General features: G+C 40.8%; 1 protein-coding gene across 1 annotated transcript; it reads left to right on the top strand.

Annotated features, from left to right (window-relative positions):
• Nucleotides 1-3,494: 3,494 nt before the first annotated feature.
• On the top strand, nucleotides 3,495-16,855 carry Arl13a (ADP ribosylation factor like GTPase 13A). Its single transcript, XM_048335347.1, has 8 exons — nucleotides 3,495-3,553; nucleotides 3,919-3,989; nucleotides 7,859-8,108; nucleotides 8,915-9,020; nucleotides 9,720-9,907; nucleotides 10,520-10,682; nucleotides 10,988-11,168; nucleotides 16,779-16,855. The coding sequence occupies exons 1-8, from the start codon at nucleotides 3,495-3,497 to the stop codon at nucleotides 16,853-16,855; spliced, it is 1,095 nt and encodes a 364-aa protein (XP_048191304.1).
• The last annotated feature ends 2,408 nt before the right edge of the window (nucleotides 16,856-19,263 follow it).

Below are 19,263 nucleotides of genomic sequence, written 5' to 3'. Positions count from 1 at the left end.
GAACCTTTTGGAGGGTCCTGGTTGCTTTGAGCAAAATTACTGTCAACCAGGGAACTGCTCTCATGCCAGCATGAAAAGTCCAATTCCAGCTCCAGAAGGCACTACTCAGCAAGCAGCTTGTACCAGATTTACCAACTGTAATTTTTACCCAGGCTGAGAAGGTGAGGGGAGTTGAAATGACATTTCAGCCCAAGAGAAAACCTGTGGTTGGATAAAACAGAACCCTTCATTCACATATCAGGGTGTAAGTGGTAAAACAAGCCCTTCATTTTCATAATAGCCCCAATTGGTACAGATGAACACTTTCATTTGCATAACAAACTACACTATCATTGGTACAGACACAGGTTGAGATCTGAGGATGGTTCAAAGCCAGCCCAGGCAGGAAAGTCTGTGAGACTCTTATCTGAAATTAACCAGCAAAAAGCTGGAAGTGGAGCTGTGACTCAAGTGGTAGAGCACCAACTCTGAACAACCCCCCCCCAAAAAAAACACATACACAAACAACAAAAAATAACAACTGAGAGACAGAACCCAGACACCGAGTTCAAGCCCCAGTACTGGCCACAAAAACTAAAAACTAAAAAAAAAAAAAAATTAACAGTCCCTGCTTTCCTACTTTGTCATGTAGGATTAAATACACTAGCAAAGAGTAAATGCTATATAGTTTCTTTTTTTTTGTTTTTTTTTTTGTTGTTGTTGTGTTTTGTTTTTTTGGCCAGTCCTGGGCCTTGGACTCAGGGCCTGAGCACTGTCCCTGGCTTCTTCCCGCTCAAGGCTACCACTCTGCCACTTGAGCCACAGCGCCGCTTCTGGCCGTTTTCTGTATATGTGGTGCTGGGGAATCGAACCTAGGGCCTCGTGTATCCGAGGCAGGCACTCTTGCCACTAGGCTATATCCCCAGCCCTATATAGTTTCTTAAGGAACTAAAAATATGACTAAAAGTTCATTTAGCAACTAAATGCACTAGCACATAGTAAATCCTATGATTCTGTCAAAGAAATAAAAACATGACTAAAAGTTCATTTAGTAATTAGCTATTATTGCACAGGACAGGGTGATGTAGTTCAGTTGCTATGAACCAGTTAGTGGTTACCATAGATATCTTAGAACCTTGAAAGCCATTATTAGTAAACAGCCTTCCCTTTAAAGTGGACAACTGGACTGTCTTAATCTAGTGAGACTTGAAAGCTCAATGAGCCTTCCTTCATTCTGCAGTTTATGGTTTTCAACCAAAAAGAACCAATTTCTTATCAGATGAATAATTAGTCACTCCCAGGTAAGAAAAATTATCTTCATATTACAGGTAAGAATTCTTAAAGTGATAAAAGTGGTAGGTTCAAATGTAGGTGATTTTACTCCAGACTATCCAGGAAGGGTACTGGTTGAGTTGTTTCCCACTTGGCTATCATACCTACTCTGAAAAACTTGTGTACTGCCATTTTGACCTTTCTTCATGGCAATGACAAATAAATAGTCTGATATCAAGCTAGGACACTCCACCAATGATCAAATAGGCATGAAGCCAGGTGAAGGTGGCAACTTAAAAACTGTAATCTCAGTTACTTTGGAGTCAGAGACCAGGAGGATGGAGGTTCATGGCCAACAGGGGCATTAAAGTTAGTGAGACACCCATCTCAATCAGTAGCTGGACATAGTGACAAACATTTGTCATCCTAGCTGTAGAGGAAGTATAAATAGGATAATATCAGTCTAGGACAGCCCAGGCATAAACACAAGACCCTATTTGAAAATTAAAGCTAACAGGACTGGGGATGTGACTCGCTGGCTCAAGTGGTAGAATGCCTGCCTGCCTAACAACCATGAGGCCATGCGTTCAACCTTTAGTAAATGGGAGATGACTATTAGGACACCAGAACAATGAGGCACTGATGTTTCAGACTCCATATCTTCTCAGCCTGACAAGTAAGGCTAGGGTTTTGATCAAAGACCATATATAAGATTTCCTTTTTTTCTAGCACAAGCCAGAGCAATTCTCCAGGAGGTCCTTATGGAAGCCGGAGAACTTCATAGGGACTAAGCTGTGCTCTAACAGATGCTACGAAATGTGAGTCTCTGGAAATGGGAATTCACTAAAACACTAGATAACTGGATGACTCTACAGACACTTTCCAAGTTACCTGTTTATATAGTGTCACATAAACTGCTCATCGAATAGCAAAGCCCATCTAAGTATCAACTGAAGTAATTTCCTAACCCAACCAAGTCTTCTTGTAACTCTGGACACCAATATAATTAGCCATTAGGGAACTGTAAATCTAAAGTAAACCACAGTGAGGTGTTCTTTCACACCTACTAGGATAGCTACAAACTAAAAAAAAGGTGTCTGAGAGAATATGGAAAAATTGGAACTGTCCTAAATTGCTAGTGGGCATGTAAAATGTTATGATCACCTTGTACAATAGTTTTGACAGTTCCTAGTATGGTTAAACATAGATATGTTACAGTAACACAGAAATTAGACCCAGAGGAAATGAAAACATGTCCACACAGACACTTACATACAAATGTTTCTAGCAGCAGCATTATGTATAAGAGTCAAAAGTGGTAATAACCTACCACTCATGAGTGGATAGTTACAATGTGAACTATCCATAGAATGGAATTTTTCAGCTATAACAAAGAAAGAAATATTGCTACAAGCTAGAACATGATGAGCCTTCATACAACTGCCTAATTTTACCCTTTTTATTTAGGTAGTCACTTTCAAATTTGGGTGCACACTGAGATCACTTGGGGGAATTTCTACAACTTCCTGGGAATCTCTGAGAGAGGGACACCTGGATTGAGGTTTGAAATCCTTTAGGCTAGATAATGTCTATGGTCCCTTTCAGCTCTACAGCTGCATGCATCAATAATACCCACCCCTTTGAAGCATAGGCAATAAGAGAACCAAGCACAACACATAAAATTTTACTTAGAACAGGTACAGTAAACCTTTTTTTTTCCCTGGCAGTACTGGAGTTTGAGGATAAGGCCTCACACTTATTAAGCAAGTGTTCTACCTGTTGATCCATGTCCCTAGCCTTGTCTGGGGCTTGGTTTGGCACCTAGGCTTCATTTAGAATTAATCCACACCAGCAATTCCAGAACTTTGGAGGCAAAGGGAAGAGAATTGTGAGTTTGAGGCCAGCCTGGGCCAGCAAGGTCTCATCTCAAATCAGTGTTTGTTCTCCAATGACCAAGTCAGCAAGATTATCCCTGGAAGGAATGAACTACAGCTAAAGGAAAAGGCTGGACCTGATTGGGTTGCTTTAATAACAAGTCATTCTATTTCACAGGAAGCTACATATTAAAACCTGCCACTGGAGTTGAGAATAACCTATCTATGACATTTATAGAGAAGAAATTCTAATAGTCCCAGGCTTTCTAATTAACAGCATCTGTGTAGTTATAAGCAGACATAGTTTATAATAGGCCTGATTTCTCATTTGCTTTTTTTTCCTTTAATGTTTATGAACCAAGGTGAATCATGCTCCGGCTACTCTCCGCCTGCTGGTCTCTGCTAAAAACAAATGAAACTAGACCAAGGTGATGTTAACGATGATTTCTCTAGACCTACCCCACCACTTCACTTCCTCCTGTGTATCTACCCACAGTCACTCAAGGAAGACAAATGAGCATGACATAGTTGGGAAGTGATTCAATTGCATCTGTGGGATTGGGAATAGAGTATAATCAGGATGCCAATCCTGCAAGGGAAGTGAGTCAGACAAGAAAAGCATCCTTTGAGGTTTGGGGAGGGGTTCCCACACCACCTTCTACCACATTGGGCCTTTTATAATGCATACATTGGGACTACTGTAGGCAGAACTTCAACATAGGGAACAACTTTTCAGTCTAAAAATTAATAGTACTTTTTATGGCTTTGGCTCATTTTTCTTTTCCTTTTTCAGGAATGTGACTATTGTCGTCGTTGGCTTGAACAACTCTGGCAAGAGTGCTCTTGTGGAAGCCTTTCAAAGATGTGAGGAATAAGACCATTAGATACTATTGTGGATCTCCTAGGGTTCAATGAGACAATTAGTCCATCTTTGCCTTACCGCCCTCAGTTTCACTGTTAGAATAAGCACCTCTTAATACACACTGTCCCCTTCTTTGGTATTAATAGTCCTGTTTATGTAATGTCTGTTCTATGTTCCCTTTAAGAGACATTCTAATTGAAAGTCTTCTTATGGTGTCAAAATGAGTATGCCCAACTATGTAAAGCATCAAGCCAATTATGAAGGATAACATGTTTCAAATGATGTCAGTTCCACAACTCAAAGTGGAATTTGTTCAAGATAAGAGAGATAGTGTGGGATAATAAAGAATTTTAATAAAGTGAAAGACTTTGTGACAGCTAATATAGCAAGTTGGAACTTGAGAGATATTGTCAGTTCAGAGATGTGAAGGTTAATGGCACATCTCCACTTCAATAGCTCAGCATTTCAAGAATTTTCACAGAATTTCAGGAAGCTACTATACTAGTTGTGAAGCCCTTGCTAACTGCTAGTGAATCAAAGGCCAACACCATGTCTGACATAAGACACCTTCAGTGTTTATTCAATGAAAGGGTATAAGGCATGGCTGCGTTTCATATAACCTTACAACCCTCAGCAAAGTACAGGAAAGAGCTAACCTGTTTCCTTTGCTCCTGGACTACCTGGAACCCTCTCAATTTTCTTGAACTACAGCAATGGTCTTTTGGTTGGCCTTGCCACCTCCAGCTGTCCCTGTATACCAGGACCCAAAGCTTTTCCATGCCTTCCACGGGGCCTCATCCTCTCAAATTGACTTTTTCGCTCAAGGCTGTCACTCTACCATTTGAGTCACTCCTTCAATTCCATTTTTTTTTGTTGGTTACTTGGAAATAAGAATCTCATGGGGCTAGGGATGTGGCCTAGTGGCAAGAGTGCTTGCCTCGTATACATGAAGCCCTGGGTTCAATTCCTCAGCACCACATATATAGAAAATGGCCAGAAGTGGTGCTGTGGCTGAAGTGGCAGAGTGCTAGCCTTGAGCAAAAAGAAGCCAGGGACAGTGCTCAGGCCCCGAGTCCAAGCCCCAGGACTGCCACCCCCCCCCCCAAAAAAAAGAGTTGTTTGGGGCTGGGAATATGGCCTAGTGGTAGAGTGCTTGCCTTGGATACATGAAGCCCTGGGTTCGATTCCTCAGCACCACATATATAGAAAAAGCCAGAAGTGATGCTGTGGCTCAAGTGGTAGAGTGCTAGCCTTGAGCAAAAAGAAGCCAGGACAGTGCTCAGGCCCTGAGTCCAAGCCCCAGAACTGGAAAAAAAAAAGAATCCTATATACTTTTCTGCCTAGGCTGGCTTCAAACCACAGTTCTGAGATGGCAGCCTCCTGAGTAGCTAGGATTACAGGTGTGGGCTACCAGCACCCAGAATTCCCCATTATCTTCTAAATAAGACCTCCATTCCTTAGCAGCACCAAGGCCTCTAGAATGTGGTTCCTGCGTCCTGTTTTAGCTTCATTTCCTGTGTTCCCCACATATGTCCTCAGAAAAAAATCAACGTGAATTCTGTGTCATTCCCCTGCCATCATAGCATTCGAATCCATATGGCTACACTGCTGTACCACCACTACCTAGCATTTCAGACTCTCAGATATGAGTCAGTCACCTCAAGACAACAGCACAAACTTAACCACAGGAAAGCCTTCCTTAACACCAAGTGCTTCTTGACTTGATCCCACTCTCTTCTCTCTGGTATGCACTTATAACAGCATTTTTGCACATTTGCAGGTAAATCTCCTAAAGTTTAGGGGAATAGGACCACATAGGCCCACGAAATCATTTACTACATGATGGGACAGACATGTATGATTTGGGGATGTTTGTTGGATGTCTGCAGCCATCTGCCTAGATTGATAATTTTGTATGGCCTGTAAATAATGTAAGTATCCAAATGGCCCTTGGCAGAATAAAGGTTCCCCACCCCCTGTGATCTTCTTGATAAGTAGTAGATTGTTCCATTTCTGTATCTTTACCCTCTGTACTATTAGTATCTTCAAGTAGCTAATAAACATTTGTGGAATGAGTGTTCTCCTCAGTTTTCAGTTCCACCATTCCCTTGATACTACAAGCCACTGGGGTTTTTTTGGGGGGGGAGGGGGACGGTTGCCAGTCCTGGGGCTTGAACTCAGGGCCTGAGTACTCTCCCTGGCTTCTTTTTGCACTCTACCACTTGAGCCACAGCACCACTTCTGGATTTTTCTGTATATGTGATGCTGAGGAGTTGAACCCAGGGCTTTATGCATGCAAGGGAAGAACTCTACCACTATGCCACATTCCCAGCCCCTACAAGCTCCCGTTTTATACCTTCTTTTATACCTACCACCAAGAGGAGTTCCAAGAACCACATTTTAGCCAGTGGCTCAGGCTAGCATCCCTCTTAAATTTGAGTCTTCATATTTTATGGTACATTCACTGGCAATTCTACCATTCCCAATTCTTTGATAAGGAGAAATGGCAAGAAAGTAAGGGCAGCAGGGGAGAAAAGGAGCCAAGATTAATCACAGGACCATAAAAGTGGGAATAACCCAAGTGCCAGTGGCTCACACCAGTAAGCCTAGAGACCCAGGAGGCTGAGACTTGAGGATCACAGTTCAAAGCCAACAGGAAAGTCCAGGAGACTCTTATCTACAAGTAGCCACCAAAAAGCTGGTAGTAGCAGAGAGCACACCTTGAGCAAAAAACCTCAGGGTCAGTGTCCAGGCCCTGAGTTCAAGCCCCAGGACACACACACACACAGCTTGAGCTGGGCCTTGAACAGATTATGGGTGTGAGTCACTGGCACCTAGGTAGAGGTTCAAAACTAGCCAAAGCAGAAAAGTCCACAAGACTCCATCTAAAAAAAAATAACCAGTAGCTGGGCTCCAGTGGCTCACACCTGTAATCCTAGCTACTAAGAGGCTGCGATCTAAGGATCACTGTTCAAAGCTAGCTCAGGCAGGAAAGTCCATGAGATTCTTTATCTCCAATTAACCACCAGAAAACCAGGAGTGGCATTGTGGCTCAAGTGGTAGAGCATTAGCTTTGAGCAGAAGAGCTCAGAGACATTGCCCAGGCCCAGAATTCAAGCCCCACAACCGATAAAAAAGAAGAAAATAGTAAACACTAGACTAGAGTTGTGGCTCCAGTGGTAGTGCACCAGCCAAGCAAGCAAGCCTAGCAAGCATGAAGCCTTGAGTTCAAACCCTAGACCCGCAAAAAAACAAAAAACTAAAAGTATTCCCCTTCCTACTATTTATTAGTAAGTATAAGTAGACCATACAACTTAGAACACTATAATAATTCTTATGATAATGGTAAGTCTAGAAGAAAGACATCATATCTGGACTGAACCTGGGGGTATGAGGAAAAACTTTCTAGCATAGACAAGGTCTAAATTTTTACTTCATAAAACAGGCATTAACCAAATACAGAATAGTGAAGAGAATGGCAGCTGGTGAAGGCCAAGGGCAAGAAAGAGCATGGCATGAGTATAGTCAGCGAAAAGGGGCAAATGAGTATAGGAAGGAACAGACTGGTTGGAAACCAGGGACACTGTGGTCACCAATCAGGGTGAAGTGTCAGGAGACACATCTGGCAGGTTTTGGATGAAAAGTCTACATTTTCTCCTAGGAGAAGTAGATAACACTAAAAGTTACTAAGCCAAGAGAAGGTAGTGTGGTACAGTCACAGTATGGAAGGATGCATCTACACATGTGAGCAAGATGCTAGGATACTTGGTTATAATTTTTCAGAGCAGGTTTGAGGCAAGGATCAACAAAAAGAATCCAACTAATATTTCTCCTCGCTCTGTTTGCTTCTCTTCTCTGTTCATACGTGTAGTACTTCCCAGCAAGACACAAAACAGTATAAAACCATCACTGACTACACTTCTGCTAGATGAGTATGAAGTATCCATCTATGACCTGATTGGAGACCTGAGGGGCCGAGATAAATGGCCAAACTACTATGCTCAGGCACATGGATTTATTTTCGTCCTGGATTCTACAGACTTAAGACGCATGCAAGAAGCAAAGATCGTCTTAACACGTCTGATGTTTGATAAAAGAGTGGCAGGGAAACCCATCTTACTGTAAGATTCTGCCTTTGTGTCCTACTTCCCCTTCTCAATTTGTCCCTTAAGAGAAATATAGAGATTAAGGGCTGGGTAATCCCCTTGGGCTCAGTTAGATGTTCTAGGGACTATTGGCAAGAGCTACTTTCTACCATATGCTACCATGTGGGACATGTAACCTAAATGTACACAGATCATTTTGCAGGTATGCATCAAAGAAAAAAGATACTTGAACCTCTTATCATCAACCTTTGACTCTTCCTGAAGACTCCTTTCCTGAATTTGCTTCTCAAATTTTCTAGTTTCAGTCTTGGATCCTGAAAAGTCATGACAACAGAGAACAAACACTATTTCATATAAATGGTACCCATGGCCTCCTCCTCTAGCTTGAGTTATGTAACTGGCACTTGTTGTGGGGTGAGAGTTTCAGCTGGTCAGGCAATCCTCACTCCATCTAAACTCCTTTATTTTGCCTTTTCCATTGTACATTAACAATTCCACCCATAGCATGAACAGAGTTTGAGAGAAGATGCAAAAACTCAAATCTGTTCATATCACAAGTGATTCTAAATATAAGTGTGGTGGCTTAATCTAGGGGAAGTGAAAAATACACCCTAGGGATTCAAGTCATTTATGCTATGGTTTCCTCCACTGACAGTTGGCTAGAACAACTTCTGGCTCCTTTCATTGGTATGTCTTGAAACTTAATTCCTGGATATGTAGCAGCTATATCAGAATCAGAGCATCTCCTCTAGCTCTTTACTTCTATTTTGATTTTACTTTTCCTTTCTTCTTTCTTCCGTCTCCCTTATGCCATGTTCTAGCCTAGCAAACAAACAAGACAAGAAGGATGCTCTGTCACCTTGTGATATTATTGATTTTCTACTTCTGGAAAGGCTAGTAAATGAGACCAAGTCCATGTCCAGAGTGGTAAGTGTCAACCCCTTACTTCTCTATTTTTTAGGGCCTGCTGGATGCAGATCTGGCCCAGACCCTAATCTGCCCCTTATGGAAAGCAAAGCTGCTTCATGCTGGACATAATGTACAGCTCTACAATATAACACTCTGCCTTTAAAACAGCAATGTAAAAGTTGTTCATTTTGCATTCTCATTTCATAGGTAAGAAAGTTAGAGGCTTAGATACTCTCAGTGGCTTGCTCGAGGTTATAGTTAATCCCAGACACCACAACCACTTTACTAAAAGATTTCAGCCCACTGGGCACTGGTGGCTCAAACTTGTAATCCTAGCTACTCAGAGGCTAAGATCTGTGGATCCCTGTTTGAAGCCAGCAGGGAAGTCTGTAAGACTCCAATTAACTATCATGAGATCTCCAATTAGCTACCAAAAAGTCAGAAGTTGAGTTGTGTTTCAAGTAGTAGAGTGCTATATTTGGGCAAAACAGCTCAGTGAAAGCATGCTGATCCTCAAGCCACAGGACCATCACACACGAAAAAAAGACCTTCGCTTTTGAAGCAATTATCTACCTTCTCAGATATAGATGCAACATGTTTCCTAAGAGGTGTAGACCCTATTTAGGCACAGTATAACTTGTGTGCCTGTGCTATTTAGATGTGGGGACCAGGATTCCTGGGATCCAGGCCTAAGACCTCTTTTTTATTTTGTCACAGGAGCCATGTTCAGTCACCAAAGACCTCCAAAGGAGAAATTATCAGTCAATAATTACAGGGCTACGATGGCTATTAGCTGCCATTGGAGATAAATATGAGGAGATATATACTCGCAAACAAGCATCTACTATGAGCATCCCACCTTGCAAGAGTACCAGAGGCTCTGGAGAAAAATATACAGCAGAGAGGTACTAAACTGCCTCCATTAGATTTACTGATAAGGATAGAATCAGGAGTCAATATTCAAATAAACAGGGGGTTGTGGGAGATGCTTGACTTCTAGGTAGCACTGAGAAACTCATTCAAGATCAAACAGCCCAAATGAGACAGCAATGCCTATCAACATTCCAACATAGATAAGTATACTTCCTACCCTGACACAACTTAAGTGTTCACATCAGTGGGGAGAATCATAAAAAGGTAATGAAAATCTAGCCACATTAGAGTTTCTCCAAAACAGGGCTTCTGTTCTCTGGCTTACAATGTGCAGAAGAAACTAAATACGGAGCCTATTGGCACTATTCTATACATGGGTATCATAGAGCTCCTTTCATGTTTTTAGCCCCTAGTCCTCTGATCCTCCCAATAATGAGGCATAAGGGAAAAGGATGGAAATATGAGAAACAGAAAAAGAAAACAAGAGAAGATAAAGGTTTTGAGGAGTAAAAGCATAGTGTTCTCTTGCTCTGTTGTTACTTTCATTGCCCAAAGGCATATTGGCAGGAACAGTGTAGTAACTCAGTATATAAAGAAGATTGAAAAGTGTGTTTCTACTACTTTGTCTTTCCAAACTTCTCCAGCTTACCTGCCAGAGTAGGAATGTCTAAAGACAAGAGACAGCATTTTGAGAAAAGACAGCATTTTGAGAAAAGACAGAATTCTGAGAAAAGACAGCATTTTGAGAAAAGACAGCATTTAGGACAACGCACAAAGGAAGCTAGACCTCTAAAGTCAATACTACAGGTAAATGGCTCCTTAAACATTATTGCCCAGGATTAATTCTTTTTTTTTCTTTTTTTTGCCAGTCCTGGGCTTGGACTCTGAGCACTGTCCCTGGCTTCTTTTTGCTCAAGGCTAGCACTCTGCCACTTGAGCGACAGCGCCAATTCTGGCCTTTCCTATATATGTGGTGCTGAGGAATCGAACCCAGGGCTTTCTGTATGCAAGGCAAGCACTCTTACCACTAGGCCATATTCCCAGCCTCCCAGGATTAATTCTTGAACTCTTGAACAGTGAATGGTTATTTCCCCCATCTTCTTGTTATATAGAAAGATGGTCTACGATTAAGGCCCAAAAAAAATATATCCGTAACGTTTGCTTTGGATGAACCCATGAAAGAAGGTGAATGTTCCAGAGGAACTAGAGTTCTGAACAATATTGAGCCTTACTACAAACAACGCTACAAATTAAGGGCACCAGTCGAGTATGCTGATAACAATCTGTTTGAAGGTAATGTTAAATCAGTGATAAAAGAAGAAAAGTTATATAGGCTTCCTTCCCAATTTCTACAATAGAATTCCTATTTTGACGCTGAAAGTCTTTTCTCAAACTATGAGGAACTATAAGGAAACTATAAGGAAAAGTATATTGAGAGTGCTCAGGGACCACTTTCTGCTCAGCCAATGTGATGCCCCAGCATCTTTTGCTGCTATAGGGCTATGTTAAAAGGCTATGATAGCAGTAGAGGAAGTACAGATTGGAATGGACTTTATGGAGTATAGTTTAACTGCCTCTCCTTCCCTCCTTCTCTCAATACATTCTAAGAACTGTAAACATGATGTTGGACATAGTGACTTGTGCCTATAATGCATAACCAGCTCAATTATTTAGGAGGTAGAAACTGGGAAGATCATAGTTTTGAGGCCAGCAAGGCAAAAATTTAGCAAGACTTCTCTCTCAATATGTTGTACAGGCCTGTCATACCAACTACACAGGCCATAAGGAGGAAGACTGTGGTTCAAACCTGGCCTCAACAAACACAACAGACCCTCTCTGAAAAATAACTTAAGCAAAAATGGGCTGAGGGTAATGCTCAAATGGTAGAGCACAACTGACTAGCAAGTACAAGGCTCTGAGTTCATCACCAGTACTACCAAAAAATTGTGGAAGCCATTTGAAACAGTAGTCTCATTTCTTGAGCTGTATAGTTATGTACCCAAAAAGCATGCTGGAAGTTGTTCCATCATAGCATTGTGTAGAAAAGGAAAATGATGGAAATAATGTAAATGTACAAGAGGAATGACTACATTTGGTCACATCTGGTCAAATCCTATGGAGACATAAAAAAGGCTAATACTGACACAGAAATTTTTCTATTACATACTTTTGTACATTATAAAGTGTATATATATGGAGATATTTGGAGGGGTGACATCAAAATATTAAGTGTGATTTTCTGTAGTGATGAAGTACTAGGTGATATTAAAAAGTAAAAGATCTAAGTGCCCTTTCTTAGATTTTTTTCTTTTGTGTATGGGTCTGACTATGCGTTTGAACTCAAGATCAGAGTGATCTCCCTTAACTTTTTTACTCAAGGCTGACACTCTACCACTTGAGCTATACTTCCACTTACAACTTTTTGTTTCTCTTCTGAGGCTGGCTTTGAACCAGATTACAGGCACGCATGGGCCTCTGATGCCCAGCTTGGATTTTTGTTCTTTAAAAATTTCATTTCTGGGTCTGAGAATGTGGCTTAGTGGTAGAGTGCTTACCTAGTATGCATGAGGCCCTAGGTTCGATTCCTTAGTACCACACAAATAAAAAATAAACTTTAAAATAAAAGATCCTAAAAAATTCATTTCTGGGCTGGGAACATGGCCTAGTGGCAAGAGTGCTTGCCTTGCATACAGAAAGCCCTGAGTTCGATTCCTCAGCACCATATATATAGAAAAGGCCAGAAGTGGCACTGTGGCTCAAGTGGCAGAGTGCTAGCCTTGAGCAAAAAGAAGCCAGGGACAGTGCTCAGGCCCTGAGTCCAAGCCCCAGGACTGGCAAAAAAAATTCATTTCTTAGATAGTAAGCAAATAACTTCAAAATACAGTGCAACTGTCTATGAAGATGGCATAAGGAACTTCAATGAAAGGTGTTTATCAACAGGAGATTGGGAGGGCAGGGAAAGAGAAAGCAATAGAGAGGGTTATTCTGAGCAAAACATAATATATGCACATCTAAACTACTATAGTGGTTCCTTTTGTAACAATACAAACAAACAAACAAAAATAAACCTGGGTGCCAGTGGCTCACACCTATAATCCCAGCTACTCAGGAGGCTGAGTGGTAGAGCATCAGCCTTGAGCAAAAATGCTATGAGACAAGGTTCAAGACCCAGTACTACAAACAGAATGTAATAAGAACATCTTGTTTTCAATTCTATTTTTTGTGTTTTGTTTTTAGTTTTCTGTACCTTTTGTCTTGTTTATCTGATCCATGGAAGGGAAGGGTAATCACAGAAACAGCAGGACAAAGGATGAACTAATGCAACAATAATACTCACTAGACACTATGTTACAACGTGGGGGATGGGGTTGGACAGAGGAAAGCAGGAGAAACAGTATTCAAAAAGAACTGTACTCGTTACCTTATTTATGGAACTATAACCCCTGTTCATCACCTTTACAATAACTAATTTTTAAAAGACCTAGTACTGACACAAGGAAAAAAAGTGGATGTCAGGAAAGTGAACCAGGCTCAGATGGGTGAGACAGCATTGGAAGGGTAAAAGAGACCAATTAGGGTCGATGTAATTTATTTACATTGAAAACAGAATAGAAACTCTTGGAATTGTTTTAAGAAAGGGGAATAGAGTAGGAGAGAATGATAGAGATGAGGTTGACTATGATAGTTTATATGTGTATGTGGCAATGTCACAATAAAATCCATTTTCTTTTTGTTTGTTTTTTTTGCCAGTCCTGGGGCTTGGGACTCATGGCCTGAGCACTGTCCCTGGCTATTTTATGCTCTTCCTCTTGAGCCACAGCACCACTTCCTGCTTTTACTGTTTATGTGGTGCTGAGGAATCGAACCCAGAGCTTCATGCATGCTAGGCAAGCACTCTACCACTAAGCCACATTCCCAGCCCCATAAAATCCCCTTTCTACTAATGTATGTTAATAAATAAAAATGGAGCCGGGCACTGGTGGCTCATGTCTGTAATCCTAGATACTCAGGAGGCTGAGAACTGAAGATTGTGTATGAAGCCAGCCAGGCAAGAAAGTCCATGAGACTCCTATCTCCAATCACCACCAAAGAACCAGAACTGGAACTGTGGCTCAAATTGGTAGAGCACTAGCCTTGAGGGATAAAGCTTAAGGACAGCGCTCAAGCCCTGAGTTCAAGTCCCACAACCAAGAACAACAAAAAATAATCTCTTATAATAAAAAGATACCACTTATCATAACACAATAGACACATTTCTTATAAAGCTATGAGGACCTGAAAGTTCATTGTTGCTATTGGTCACTCCTCAGTGCTCCTTAGAACCCCCATCACCAAGACTATGAACTGTCAATATCATCATGTCATCCTAGCTCTGAGAGAAATCTGATCTTTCAGGTTACTCCGGAGCCTTGGGGTGTTATGCCTACATGGAGGGACCAACACTTCACTAAACCTACAAGGCTCTGAACCCTGGAATGAAAGGGTAAGAATAAAAATTACTCAACTCTGGTAGAAGAGGAAATGTCTTGCTGTAGGCACTGAATGAAAGAATTATGGAATATATTATAACTGTATATAAATGTAACAAAAAAGCTCAGTGAGAACTATAGATCAGTAGGGGGTTATGGAATGGAAAAATAAAATTAGGCTATATTAAAGGGATAGGTACCACCAGAAGGGGATTGGGCTAACACAGGGGGATAAATAAGGATGTATATGGTAGAAATAGTTTGTTTGCATGTATGAAAACTGAATAATAAAGCCAGTTGAGGTTGTGTGAGAAATAAGATTAAGGAAAGTAATGGATAGGGTGAGATTGATTGGGACATAATGTATGCATATGTAGAAAAGTCACAATAAAACCTCCCTGCCTCACTAATATATACAAATAAAATACTTCCTAAATACATAGAAGTTTTTTTTTATTAAAAATAAGAGGAAATATCATTTCAGGTGTAAGTAGGTACCCCTAAATGTTTTTGTTTCCATAACCTCAGAACCTAGGGCAAAAATGAGTGGTTATCTAGGACAAAGAGATGTTAGGAGTTAGTACTGTGGCTAGTATTCCTTAAAGTACTAATTAGAATCTTAAAGATCCAAGAGGAGAGAGCAAGAGTAATAGCAAGTATGAATCTGGGACATGGGACAGGTGCGTTGTGGAGTACAATCTACACCCCTGTTGGAAACTGGCCAGTACACTTCTACTCAAGTGGTTTAGGAAGGAAATCTAATACTTGGTTTTGCCTACAAGTGACTGACTATTTTCTTTCTCTGATTAGACTTTTAACCAACAAGGGAGAAAAACACAAGGAAACCAAAGATCACCTCATACCCTCATACCCCTCAGCAAATGAGCTTACTCTAGAACTGGCAGGAAGGCTCAGCTTCTTAACTCCTATTTGAAAAGATCTCTCCAGTCCACAAGTCCACCTACTCTTACATCACCACATATTTGAGAACCACCATTGTTTCTGTCCATCTGTGTTCTAGCTAGCCAATTAATCCTATACTCATGAAAAAGCTGATTAAGTGAAGTAGCATCCATTTAAGAATGAATACAACCTTTGCAAAAAAGACTATCTTTGTACTTACATGCTCCTGATGAAGCCTGTGGACATAATGTCATTGATGACCAACTAAAACTGAGCCTCGGAAGTAATAGGGTTACTTAAGTAACATTTTTTTTCTTAAGGTTCTTATGTGTAAAGGGAAAGGCAAAATAAACTTCTTGTTGTGAATTATGCTCTACTGAATCATTTGTAATTACTTGCCCCTCCAAGAATGTGTCCCAACCACTGCCTGGGAAGCCCAGCAATTGCTTTCCTGTCTCTTCAGAAACAGCAACTGCTCCGTCTGCTAACACATAGAAGCAATGACCCTTCTCTTTCCTAGGCTGCTGTGGTAGTTTGTGTTGTTGGGTGTTTTTTAAATCTTTAAATAGTTGTACAGAAAAACTAACATTCCACATGTCAGTTTATAAGTACAACACATCTTGATTGATGTCATCCCTTTCATCATTCTCCCCCATCCCTGTGTTGGTGGTTTTTTACTATTGCTGCTATTATCACCTCCATCATGCACCATACCCCCAATTTATTAGTGCCTTCTGGATGCTAGGCACAATGCTATGTTCACCTCAGCACACAGCCTTTCAGTGCAAGTATTTCACCTGACTGCATTTTACAGATGAAGATACTGTTTAGAAAAAAGCAGAACAGGAGTGGAATCCAGATCTTTCTGATTCCAGAACTACTTTAGGCTAGAAAGATCCACTTAACACTTTCTCAAATATTCTCCAGAAAGAAAAAGCTACAACCAGGAAAAAAAACTGAAATGTATGCATGCCCATGTCAGGAGAATTATGTTAATATAAATAAACACACCAGCAATGCTAGCAGATGTGGTTCACTGAGGACATCATTTTGTTTTGTTTTGTTTTTCAAATTTTTATTATCAACTGACGTACAGAGAGGTTACAGTTACATACGTTAGGCATTGGATACATTACTTGTACTGTTTGTTACCTCGTCCCTCATGAGGGACGAGGACATCATTTTGTTAGGTGCTGATTAAATGCTTTACATATATTATTGCCTTTATCTTCACAAGCCTATGAAGTCAGTTCTATCATAGACACAGAAAGTGCTATGTTCACATAATTGAGACAATGTTTCCTGGGTACCCATTAGGAGGTGACAGAACTGGTTAGTAGTTATGGAGCTATGAAGAACCTTACAGAATCCCTAGTCTAGATGGGAAACCTGGGGTAAAGGCAGGTTAAGTGACATGCCTAAGATGGTTCAGGGTCACAGGCAGACATTCTCTGATAATCCCTATGCCCTGTGTATGCAAGCCTAGCTCTACAGTGTCCCTAAATTCTGTGTCTTCCTCTGTCTTTTAAAGCTCCTCATTCCATCCGCTTTCTTATAAACTATCTGATGAATGTTACTGAAGAACTTTGTCGACAAATACTCAGATAGGAAATAATAAATGCTTCCTCTGAAGAAGTCTTCTGACAGATTAGAGATATAGTTCAGTGGAAGAAAACACCTTGCCTGCCATGGATAGGACCCTAGGTTTGATACTCTGCCTGTGCACAAGCACACACATGCACGTGTGCATACACACACAGAGACAGACTAAAAGTCAGCAATCCATGGTATTTTTTTTTGGTCAGTCATGGGGCTTGAGCTCTGGGCCTGGGCACTGTCACTGAGCTCTTTAGCTCGAGGCTAGTGTTTTACCACTTGGAGCCACAGTGCCACTTCCAGTTTTTCTGATGTCTTTCCTGCCTAGGCTGGCTTTGATCTGCAATCCTCAGATCTCAGCCTCTTGAGTAGCTAGGATTACAGGCATGAGCCACTGGTGCCTGGCAAAACATGATTAAGAAAACTGAGCCAGGCATAGTGGCTTCCATCTGTAATCCCAAGACTGGGGAAGTGGAATCAGGAGGACTGCAAGTTGGAAGCCAGTCTAGGATAAGACTATGTCTCAAAAAATCAATAGCAAAAAGAAAGAAAATTAGGTCCTCCACATTTTTCTTTATGGCATATGTGTTTAGGAGATAGACACACTTTCTTAGCCAACAAGGAAGGGAAGTGGGTGGATGAATGGATGTGTGCCCTATGAAGATGAACAGGGTGAAAAATTTAGGTTGAAAAATTTATAGCAAAACAATACTGATGGTTTAGGAGGGGAAAACTGGGAGAAAACGAGGAAAGAAGTGACACTGTTCAAAAAGAAACATACTCATTACCTGACTTATGTAACTATAATCCCTCTGAATATTATCTTTACAATAACAATAAAAAAGTATATAAAGGTGAATAAACATACATGCTACTAGCATTCAGAAATTTCAGGCTAATGAAATAACTGCCAAGTGCAAAACTTGGTCTATCACTGGCACTGGAAATATTTTATGACATATGAAAATGATTTGTTTGCTTTAATGGATCAGTTAAACAACTTTCACAAATAAATGACACACAAGTGTCTCAACTTAATAAAAAAGCCGAATACTGGCACAGTTCCATTTGTGGAATGTATGTGTTCCTGAGGGTCAACTAAAATTTCTTATATAGAATTTATCAATCATAAAAACTTTCTAAAAGATCCCCCCATAAAGCCAGTACACCTTTATTCAAATACAAGAAATAAACTTTTTTTGGGTGAATCTTAATTTTGTTGCTACAAGCTGTTAATATACTTTCCAAACTCTATATTATACTGGTGACCTAGCAATTTCTCCCAGTGAAGACAGAAATAACAGTAACTCACCTCACAGATAGACTGTAAAATTTCAAGGGGATAATCTATACAAAAAAAATGTTCACCATAAACCGTAGCTTCTTTTGTTGATGATCCTCTTGTATCCTCTTCCTGTGGTTGTACCCACGCTATCACTGTATCTCATCTGAGTACCCTGGATACTGTATATACTGGTATTAGAATTAGGGAAGTGAAAGGGAATATCAAAATTGAGAGACAAAGGATAAAAAGACAAAGGACTCCAAAAGCAGTACTTGAAAAAACATTTGGTGTAAACCAACTGACCAACTCATGGAGGGAGAGGGAAAGGGGGAGAGGGAGGGGGAATGAGGGAGGAGGTAACAAACAGTACAAGAAATGTACCCATGGCCTAACGTATGTAACTGTAACCCCTCTCTATAGCACTTTGACAATAAGTAATTTTAAAAAAGAAAAAAATGTTCACCATAATACCTGGCACATCATAAATACCCCATTCAGTGTTAGTAGCTATTATCATGATTTGGAAGAAAACCTTGGCACTAAGAATATGGCACAAGTGGAAGAGCACCTGCCTAGAAAGTGCAAAGCCTTGAATTCAATCCTCAATACTGCCATATAAAGTACTTCCAGCCTGGGGTATGGTTCTTGTAGTAGAGCACCTGCCTAAAGGAAGAGCTCAGATGGTCAGAAAGCTATGCTTCTACATTAAAAGAAAAGTAAGGATTTTATTTTGAGAGTCATCTCCTTATTCTGTAGAGATCAATTCAAAAAGCAATGTCTAAGGGGCTGGGAATATGGCCTAGTGGCAAGAGTGCTTGCCTCGTATACATGAAGCCCTGGGTTCGATTCCCCAGCACCACATATATAGGAAATGGCCAGAAGTGGCACTGTGGCTCAAGTGGTAGAGTGCTAGCCTTGAGCAAAAAGAAGCCAGGGACAGTGCTCAGGCCCTGAGTTCAAGGCCCAGGACTGGCAAAAACAACAACAACAAAAAGCAATGTCTAAGATCTAAAGGACAAAGAATATAAAGACTCTAGGATAATTACAACCATTATATCTGTATATTCTTTTTGGGGGAGGGGGTGGATCAGTCACAGGGCTTGAGCTCTGGGCTTGGGTGCTGTCCCTGAGCTCT

This window comes from Perognathus longimembris, chromosome 28 (genome assembly GCF_023159225.1).
Source record: "Perognathus longimembris pacificus isolate PPM17 chromosome 28, ASM2315922v1, whole genome shotgun sequence".
Classification (NCBI taxonomy): domain Eukaryota; kingdom Metazoa; phylum Chordata; class Mammalia; order Rodentia; family Heteromyidae; genus Perognathus; species Perognathus longimembris.
The sequence above is the reverse complement of the archived record's forward strand: the minus strand, read 5'-3'. Positions and strand labels throughout refer to the sequence as shown.

Bases quoted from the DNA above. Each gene is read 5' to 3' on its own strand.
- Arl13a (XM_048335347.1), top strand. From the start codon at position 3,495: ATGCTCCGGCTACTCTCCGCCTGCTGGTCTCTGCTAAAAACAAATGAA. The intron at 3,990-7,858 runs GTGAGGAATAAG...TCATACGTGTAG, and splicing joins TGTGGAAGCCTTTCAAAGAT to TACTTCCCAGCAAGACACAA. The intron at 11,169-16,778 runs GTAATGTTAAAT...TGTCTTTTAAAG, and splicing joins TGATAACAATCTGTTTGAAG to CTCCTCATTCCATCCGCTTT.